Raw genomic sequence first — 10,367 nt, 5'->3', positions numbered from 1 at the left:
CCTTACTCCTAAACTCTCACGGAAGCCGGGTTCATAGACCACGCCACATTTGAAGTCAATATTCAGTAACAACCCACTCAAATCCATTCTAACTAGAGGCAACAAGTGGGAAGGTGAAAATCCCGCTAGCCATAAAAAGTTTGTCATTATCGTATTCCTATCAAATTCTAATTGAATTCGTTATGTTGTACTTTCAAATTTAATGTTTTTGTGGTTGTTGATTGCATTGCATCATGTTCTTTAATTAATTAAATATAATTGAACTTCATAACTTTTAAATCCAATCACACGTGTTACATTTCAACTGATTTGAATTCGTATTATTACTTGAGTGTTATATTATTATTGAATTATTGTTGAATCCATTGTGTAAATTAAAATCGTAATTCTACTCAGTATTTTGATGACTTAATTATAAAGTGAGTTATGTCAATTACAGTATTTTTTATAAATGAATATTTTCACACCTTTCAATTGATTTCAATTGTTTAATTAAATTTGGGTTTGGTTGTTTTGGCCTCCCTTTTGCTGTTGGTGGATACTTCATTCTATATTTTTAATAAATTTTCCTCAATTTATTGAGTATATCACAATTCTATTGAATAAAAAATAAGTCATTATAATATGATTAATTATATTGTTTATTGGGTCATAAATAAATTATTGTCAAGAACTCTGATCCTGAAGTCAAAACAGTTATTAAAAAGTGGCATAAATCCTGTTTATTTATATCATGCTAATGTAGAGTTAACAAGTGTCAAAAATTGCCACTCTAATAGCACAAGCAGGAAATATAAACCATTAAAGAGTGAATGAAAAGAGAGAAGCTAGAATATGGACTGATAATGCATCTTATATAGCCCGTAACATTTGCTCACCATAAAACTAAAGGGAGGATGTGGAACCTGAAGACAAGTCAAATATTAATATATAATTTTTTTTTTCTTTTACTAATTTGATTTGCATTATAACATCACATGTTCCATGCATTTACTCATTCAAATTAATTAAGAATTACATACATCAAGTTTATTCCATACACTCTGCCTGTTTTTAAACATCCATTAAAATTTTAAAATGGTACTTTTTGGCTATTGTTCTCTAAAGAGAGAACATTTATCCTGCAAAATATTTTTAGTTGAGAAAAACTATTATTTCCCCAAAACCTGCCAACAAGGGATAATAATTAATGGTACGCTAATGGCTATTCAAAATTTCACCATCTAATATCACATCAACAGTTTCTCCAATAATCTTACAGTGATATTTTCCTCTCCAATCTGATGAAAAAGAGTGATGTAAAAATAAGCCAACCGGTTAATCCTTCAGTGCGTCTAAAACCTATTTCATCAAATCATATAACAATTAGAATACAAAATTTTCCTCCTCTGCTCCGGCAGAGAGTAGTGAATCTCCCATTTCTCGTAGAGCAGCAGCTGTTGAATCACTTATACCCAGCAGATACTGCAAGCGAGTCAGTTTTTCGGGTGCAGGGTTGCTCTTCATGTATATATTGAATAGATCAGCTAGCTCATCTGGCAATTCCCAAGACAACGGCTCAGCTGGCACAGCTTTGTCACAAGCCAGCAAATCATTTAGCGAGGAAACCTATTTGGAAAAAAAAAAGAAAAAAAAGGCAGAATCAAGCCCCTCAGAACTAGGTATTTGTGCATACGTCATGTACATATACATAAATGGAACCATTTTTCAGTTGAAACAAGCAAAATAACAAGATTATAAACCACATCCATACCACTCCTTGTCGATTCTTCTGTCTCAGCAGTGACACAGCCTGAATCAGGGAGTTTGATAATCTATTTCGTGCAAGCTCATGAACAACCCTTCTAGCCTTCTCAGCATTAATGCTGAGGTCAGCAGGAATTTTCTCATAAACTTCCTCCGCATCAAACTCTCCAGTGCCCGATGAGAAAATTTCATCCACTGTCTTCTTAAAGAGATTCTCTCGTAAACTTTCAGAGATCATGTTGTCTAAATCAACACTAGCTTCCTTGAGTTCTCTTATCTGCTTTATATTTAGCTTCCCCTGAGCTACTGCTGTTTCTATAGCAGCTGCCATTTTTGTGGTGGTTATGTTTTTAATTATTTTCTGTGCATACTCTGAAGGCAAACCAACTTGCTTCTGAACCTCATTAAGCTGCTCAATCCTAGCCTTAGTCAATTGCCCATCAGCTAATATCACCTCAGCTTGTTGCCTAAATGCCTGCTCTGCCAGGCCCCTATGGACATCCACAATCTCCTTAGTTGTCAAACCCAGAATCCCACCAAGCTGACTTAGCAGAACATACTCTGAATCATCCTTCTTTGTGGTGATCGAGGCACCAAAAGGGATCTTTGTGACTTCTCCTGTTAGACAATAAAGCAAGTATGTCTTGTAAAGATCAGTTCGATCTCTCTCAGGAAGGTCATCTTTGAGATTTATCTCTGTCTGTCCAGGCTTCCCCATCTTTTCAGCAAGTTCCTTGCTAGGAGTAATTTTCTTAAGTGTCTCAAGGGACTCCCATTCTTCCTCATCCTCATCAGTTTGCTTTTCTTCCTCTTTAATCGGCTCTTCTTCAGAGGTATCAGAAGATTCTCCCTTAATATCTGCCACCAATTCAGTCACAACCAAGGTGTTGAAAGTTATCAGCTTCTTAAGTTCTTTTGCAGCCTCAGTGCGGTTCTCAGCTGCCCGGGCTCGTTTTATATAGATTACAAAAATCCGTCTGACCTGTGCATATATAAGTTGAAGAATAAATAACAAAGTAGGAACCCTTTTTTTTTAAAGGTAGGAAAATGTTAAATGTGAACATTTTTCATTTTAATCACACCACATGGCAGAAGAGATACTTACTGCCTTGCTAGCAATAGACATGGCAGCCTCCCTCGTTAATCGCAAGCCATGTGCAGCCTTTCTCACTGCTTTCTTAACCTCACCATCATAACCTTCAACACCAGAAGAAATTGCATCTTTCACAACCTGGAAAAGGCAACTAAATAATTAGCATGATAAAATTTATCTAACAGCAGCATAAATAGCAGGAATATGAAAGTCCAAGGACTAATAAAAATGCAAATGCAAATTTTAACACAACATCTTTCCACTAATATGGAAAACCTGAAACTTTTAAAGTCTGTGATATTTACGACCTCAAACTAAATATGTGATGATGAGACTTGATCAATAACCCAAACTAAGGAAAATATTGTGATGGTAATTGATAAACATAGGACATTAAAAGACCAGACAGTGCACAATAATTAGCATTTTGTAAAAAAGCACATTGGTATAACTTCTCTACGGAGTGGAATTTTTCTCTATGACCTTTTACCTTCTGACAAGACTAGGCGCTGATAACTAACTGATTTAATCTTAAAAATGGAAGGACACACCGCTAACCATCTGCAACTAGCATAATTTATATAAAGGATGAGTGTTTAACCAACACTGGCCCATTATCTAACCATGAGATGATTCAATTTCTCCACCTATAAGCTATTCCATTTGAAACTACCAGAGACAAGCTTTACCAAGTAGTCAATCTTTAAGCCCAAAAATATATCTAAACAGACCAAGAAAAACTCTTGTACTGTCACCAGGATTCTCATACGACAAAGGAATATAAAAAGAAACCATGCAACCTTTTCAAACAAACTGCCACAAATGTCGGAGTGTGCTGCTTCAACAGTTTGTTGAGGAACGCAAAGCATGACCCGTAACCTCAACAAAGCAGCAACATCCTCATCATTTAGCTCACCATCAGCTACACACTGCTGAAGCTTTTGCCTGTAAATTTCTGCAAACAAAGTAGACATATCAGACACATCTAAACGCAACAAATTTTTCAATTGGCAAAGGAGAAAAAAGAAAAAATAGAAACAAAAAAGTCTGAATTCTTTGCTTCCTCCTGCCCCACCTTACCGAAAAGGTTACAACTCAGATTTGCTCTATAACAGTTTTTAAGGACATTGATGGCACTAATTATTACCTTCATGGATCTCGCTGGCCTTTTGAGGATCAAAGTGCAATTCCTCACAAAGACTTTGAAGGAAAGATGCTTTGCTATCTGCTGCTTCTAAAGCACCACCAGAAACAGCTTGGCCAAGTCTTTTACGGTATACCTTTGAAGTGACGTCAACTATAATGGCCTCTGATTCCCGTTTGCCCAAACCAAATATGTTCCTCAATTGATTCAAAGCAGCAAGCTAACAAAAAGGAAAGAAAAATGAAAGGAATAAAAAGTGATGAGTAACTAATTAGAAACAAAATCCAATAGCAAGAAAAACATCTTAACACTGCCAATAAAAATAAATGCATTGATGTCAAAAAAAAAAAAATCCCTTGTCTGTCCTACCACAAGGGCTCCCAGATGTCAAATGAAGTTCATGAAGTAATTTATGTTTATAAGCAATCTATCTGTTATGAATGCTTGTTTTGCAGAGACATGCAACAAACACACACCTTACTGATTCTTTGTTTATACGACGCACAGAGAGAAACCCATTAATAAGATATGATCATAACTTTTAGCTACAGACTTGATTGAAAGAAGTATGGCCTAATGGATATACTGGAACAGGTTGCACACCTGGGGAACAATTCTTTGAGGCCGCGCAACCCCAACAGTTTAGAACCTAAAACGTCTATTTGGAGATTGTTTGCAGTGAGGCTTAGTTGATATGGAGCTGAGTTATAACAGGACAGCATTTGGTATTGCATACAACTGATGTTTATGATCTGATATGGTAACTAGCTTGGTGGAAGAGGGGAACGCTCAATAATGAGATTACAAGAGATCAAGCCCCAACGTAATACAAGGGATAAATTCCCAAAGTAATACACGGACATGAATAAGGTGAACTAAATGACATGTCTTGGCTTGGACTGCTAAATAAAATCCTTCCAAAATTCAGAGATAAAATGCACAATAAAACTTTTAATCGGGTTTCTTCCTTTATCTTATCCTTTCTATCCTCTAGTTGACGACAACAAACGACATAATATATAAGATCTGATCAACAGACTGAAAGCTCAAACAGTAAAAAGGTATAAGAAGTCTTCCCGGAGCAGCTGGGAGACTGGAATTTTGGGGTACAACAAACACAAGGCTCGTTCACTACCGAGCTAGCCATCAAAAAGGAGATCCCTGTAAAGCAACCACCACAACTATGAACAACGATCAATCATCCTCTAGAAATTATTAAGCAATTAAGCACTTATTGCTCCGGTTATGGAGCATAATCCATCTAACTCTGCAAACCTAATCCACAATGTACAGAATTGCTAAACAAATAGCTGTTCTTTCTTGAGTTGTTTCTCAGCTGCTGGAAATTATATCACCAACCAAGCAGAAAAACACAATAAAAAAGAGTAACTCTATCTGCCAAACTTTCAGTGTAGAAGGCAAACATTGCATGCTTAGCTAAAATCAGGTGACAACCAAAACATGGATTCTATACAAAAAGTATGAGGACCACTTGCTTTAAGTACATTTCAATATACCCTACAAGACCCAATTAAATGCTATTTAGAAAAAATTGTAAAGAAAAAATGTCAGTGTAAGTAGAAAATACTGAGGAAAATAAAAAATGTTTATGTTCACCTTGCTTTCTTCCATGCGGCCACCAGATAAAGAATCTGTTACATACGCTCTGTAAAGCAGCTTCAAGTCATCCATCTTTCTGTCACCATCAAACTCACCACCTAAACCAAAAATTTATATTAGTACCATAAAAAGAATATTGCAAGCCCTAAATTGAATCAAATAGAAAAAGGTTCTTACCTACTAAAGACACCGGACCAACCCCACGGGCAAAGCGATCTGCATTCGGATGCTGCTTTAAAGAAATCAGCAAATTATTAAAAGCCAGCACCTTATCTAGCTCTTCAACAACTTGTGCAACTCCCTTTCTGAAAATTCAGATTACAATATTAGTTACTGTAAATGTAATGGATGAATTATCAAGGAAACTCTAAATTCACAAGTCATGGATAAAGCTACTCCCAATGCTTATTCATGTGCAAAACTATGAGCATCCTATTATATATATGGAGATATGGCACATGAACATAATAAGAAGTTCGTGGTTTAAGATTGACCTGAGCAAAACTAATAATCTTATCTAGTTTAGGATTAGGGCCCTCAGCCTGCTTGTATCACAAATCAGTTAATGACTTTATAAAGTGTATTAGCAATATATAAAATTCGATACACTGTATGTATGTATGTAGCTCAGGAACAAAATAAGTATACTAGATGTAAAAATCTACATAGAGGAAGGACAATAAGTCCATAGAAGTCAAAAATCATGAAGCCCTAGAACTGCAAATCCTATAAGATAAAAAATTCTAACTAATGAACTTACACCATAGTTGCTTCCCAATTAATCGAAATAAAGAAGCCCATAGAGAGCCCAGAATTTAACTGTGTCCCTAACAAACATGTAATCTTCCATCACTTTGTTCTGAAAAATTCTTACGTTTCTTGCAATCTATAGGACCCAAAATATAGCCATAACTGCACAATCCCATAACATAGAAGCCTTAACCCTACCTTCAAGTCTCAAAATTTTTTCCAAGAGCAGAAAGGCTGAAATTTGATATACTATTGGTTAATTAGTTTTGTAAGGTACTGGAAAAATTATTGCAGAAAACAAGCTACTGTGCACTAAAATTGTCAAAATGTGTTACACGTGTTGGATTTGTCTAAAACTGTTAAGCATGTTGAAATTGTCAATATGTACACATGTTGTAATTGTCTAAAATTGTTAAGCATGCTGAACTCGTGAATTGAAAACAGATTAAGGCAGTTCAACATTTCTAAACAAGCTGAACTTGTTGGGCCGGCGGCTAAAAATACTAACTTAACACAGTTACCAGAAGTGTTTCCCTTTAATAATCGCGTTGTGTTTGTGTGTTCCCTTCACACAACTAACTACAAAAAAGTTTGTGCTGTCTCAAATTTTGTAATAAAGTTATCCAAATACTACATAAACACAAAATACCAATTATACCTTACTGTTTAGACTCACCAATACAAGAAGACTCTAAACAACTGCTTAAAGAAGAAAAGGACGACCAAATAGGCTTGACAACACAATGATATTATATATGAGCACAAGTAAAGCCAAATGATTAGTAGTCATACACTACTCTTGTTCTGGACTTCAGTATACTGAGTGCAGTTACAATATTCTCCTCAACCAATTTTCGTGTATGCTCCCTAAACAAATCTTCAGCAAGCTGAAAATAAAACACATCACATACACTAGAGTTATAGACCAGTTACCAGAAGGAGTCAATTAAAAGTAATAAGCTGTGAAGAAGATAAAATCGTACAGCATCGGAAAGACGATACGAAAGCTGTTCTTCTCTTAGTCTAACAATATGCTCTGCATCAACATCTGTAAGCAAATATTTTTCAAACTTTGTTAGCATACATTATGTATCCAAGTGTTAGGAAATATATTTAACTTGGGCATTTTATGAGGACCAGAATGAACAGAATACGAAAAGCATAGAAAATAATTCATTTACAAGTTGTTTGTAAAAAAGTCTAGAGAATTGAACTCGTAATTTATTAAAATACATGGCCTAACCAACCCTGGTAGCGTTAAATATAAATGGGTTATCAGTTTGATAAGAGTTTACAATACAACATAATCAAACAAATCATTTTATGTTAAAAACCAAAAAGGTGACTAACAATACATCCTCTCAGACATAAATTAAAAAAAAAAATATCGCTTATCAAAACCTTTTTCCTCATGAAGTATTAAGGAAGTATTAACATTCACTGATGGAGACCTTAACAAGATTATGCATTTACCTCTGCCAACCGATTTTAGCTTAGAAGCATACAAGCGCTTGGCGTTATCACGGATGGCAATCTCAACCTAGAAGGAGAAAAATACATGTTGGAACTTTTAAAAAATTTAATGGGCAAAAATGAATATATTTCTGACCCTATGGCAATGAATTTGATAACAAAAAATAGACAAGCATAATAGAACAAAGAATACCTGTGAATTGGTGGAACTTTTAATAACTTTAATGGGCAAAACCGACTATGTTTCTGACCCTATGGCATTGAATTCAATAACAGAAGAGAGACAAGCAAGCATAATAGACCAAAGAATACCTGTGAATCGGTGACCTTAAAAACACGCTTCCAAGGTAAAAGGAATGATGATGCTTCCCCAAAGACAAGAGTGGAAACATATATTAGCTTCTGAAATGCCTGCACTGGAGAGTCACTAATAATGGTCAAGCTCCATATCTTAACTAAAATCATAGACAAAGATTTACACTAGCAAAATTATAAGTTAATTACCCAACGTTGTTCCATGTCACCATCACGATCTCCAACTTCAAGCCTTTGCCTGAAAATTCTTCGTCCAATCTACAAACCAATAAGCAAAACAACAGTTTAAGATTGTATACCACATGCATACGGATTCTTAAGATTGTGTTTCCAGATAATTAAATATTAGATTACCTCTACATGCATGGCAGCTGCATCTGGATCATCAATACCTAAAGCTTTCTTAAACTGAACAATTTTATCAACTTCATCACCTCTAAGATCTTCACCTCCGGGAGGAAGGACTGAAGTCACAAACCTAAAGGAGAAATTGAAGGTCTTTAAGTGAACCATATCAAATGTATATAATCGATAGAAATAGATGAATGAATAGAAATTAATTTCCCATTTCACATCAATTTTGTAAATTATAATTCAGACACATACATATATCGAACACTACTCTTGAGGCCTTATAGTTGCTCATGTTATTGAAAATAATCCAATGGTTCAAAAAGCTTTAATCCAATGTTTGATGACTAATTAAACTTTTCTTCATCATTTACCGGCAGTATATTTCAGAAAGCTCTGCATTAAACGCCTCATCTTGTTTGCTCACGCCATATCTGAAAAATTAAACATTTAAATAAGAATAAGTAATAAGAAATAATAGTAATTATAAGAAAAAAAATTAATTTAAAAACCAACTTGCTCGCAATTGCTTCAATGTCCTCTCTCTTCACAGCACCAGGATCATTACAATCGGCCACGTAATCATGTAACCGCTTGGCCGCAACTTCAGGGACGGCCGCGTTCATGGCATAGGCCATTGCCCCACCGGCAGCTCCCAGAATGACAGCCCCACCAATTGCCACATTGCGGGACCCACCGCCATACTTAGACCCTAACTTAAACCCAGCAAATACAGCCCCGGCGATGACGACTGCCGACGTGGCAAGTCTTACAGGCGGCGAGAGCTTATCCACGACAGGCTGTATGCCCTGCAGTTCTTTCCTCGGTCCCCAAATATTATCAGATGGAGTTGCTGTTGGTGTTGCTTCAGCTGATGCAGATGCTGACGTGGCAGCGGAGCGGTTCCGCGGGAAGGAGACTTTGAAACGGCGGCGTTTAGGGAGAGGAGAAGGGTTGAGGAAGGGGGAGAAGAGAAGGGGTCGGTTTGAAGTGGGGGTTGTTAGGAGAGAAGAGTTGTTCATGATTGCTGGCTGCCTCCCTCTGACGATGTCGTTTTGGTGAGATGAGAGAGGGAGTGGGAGTGAGTGTGTGCGTGTTTGTGTAGGGGTAATAGGGTTTAACGAAGAAATAAAGGAAGAAGAAAAAGAAGAGGAACATAGGAAGGGAGAGTTGAAATAATGAGATAGCGTGGTGTCAAGAAGAGGACAAAATCATCTGCCGTTTTGGGCCTTTGCAAGTTTTGGACCGTTTTATTTGAAGTCAGTTTATATAGGCTAAATTTCTCTCCAGATTTTTAGTCTACTCGAGACGGGATTGTAACGGTACTCATAAACCCACAAATTTAGGGAGCCCCTATGTTACAATTAATGTAACATACACACTCAACAACAACCACACAAATTATGGGCCCACATAATTTGTGTGGTTGTTGTTGAGTGTGTATGTTACATTAATTGTAACATAGTATTTGCCCACAAATTTATCTAAGTCCTTCCATTTAAAAATCATCTGCCGTAGATAATTTTATTGTTTAAAATTACATTAAAAAATATTTAATTACAAAAATTCATAGACCAAGTTATTAATAGCCATTTGTTGCTCGAGACCTAACCTAATCTTCTTAATTATAAAAGTATTTAATTATAAAAATACATAATTTTTGTTGCTAGCTTGATTCATATCGTTCTCTTCATAGTACGTATGACATATTAATCGAAATTAGTATGTCTTAAATTTGTCAGATTTGGCTAAAAATCTACCTAAACTTAGCTACAAATCTAATAAAAAAACTCAAGCATAACCTATGTAGATTTAATTGCATATTTGTATGCATTAGAAAAAGTATATTTTATAAAAATAATTAGATAAATTTAA

General features: G+C 35.8%; 1 protein-coding gene across 1 annotated transcript; it reads right to left on the bottom strand.

The window, feature by feature from the left end:
* Positions 1-1,205: 1,205 nt before the first annotated feature.
* On the bottom strand, positions 1,206-9,695 carry LOC102625963 (protein TIC110, chloroplastic). The gene is made up of 15 exons (XM_006468085.4): positions 9,009-9,695; positions 8,867-8,926; positions 8,496-8,619; positions 8,331-8,399; positions 8,139-8,237; positions 7,827-7,893; positions 7,337-7,401; positions 7,146-7,240; positions 5,781-5,908; positions 5,601-5,701; positions 3,987-4,203; positions 3,640-3,794; positions 2,852-2,977; positions 1,754-2,728; positions 1,206-1,608 (listed from the first exon to the last, which is right to left on the bottom strand). The coding sequence occupies exons 1-15, from the start codon at positions 9,512-9,514 to the stop codon at positions 1,366-1,368; spliced, it is 3,030 nt and encodes a 1,009-aa protein (XP_006468148.1). The 5' UTR covers positions 9,515-9,695; the 3' UTR covers positions 1,206-1,365.
* Between the last annotated feature and the right edge of the window lie 672 nt (positions 9,696-10,367).

This window comes from Citrus sinensis, chromosome 7, assembly GCF_022201045.2.
Source record: "Citrus sinensis cultivar Valencia sweet orange chromosome 7, DVS_A1.0, whole genome shotgun sequence".
In the NCBI taxonomy this organism is placed as follows: Eukaryota; Viridiplantae; Streptophyta; class Magnoliopsida; order Sapindales; family Rutaceae; genus Citrus; species Citrus sinensis.
Note: the sequence above shows the minus strand (reverse complement) of the source record. Positions and strands in the feature narration are given on the sequence as shown.

Excerpts from the sequence above, each read along its gene's own strand:
- LOC102625963 (XM_006468085.4), bottom strand. The coding sequence starts at position 9,514 with ATGAACAACTCTTCTCTCCTAACAACCCCCACTTCAAACCGACCCCTT. Across the intron at positions 8,400-8,495 it reads CAGCTGCCATGCATGTAGAG|ATTGGACGAAGAATTTTCAG; the intron begins GTAATCTAATAT and ends ATTGGTTTGTAG. Across the intron at positions 2,978-3,639 it reads GTGGCAGTTTGTTTGAAAAG|GTTGTGAAAGATGCAATTTC; the intron begins GTTGCATGGTTT and ends TGCCTTTTCCAG.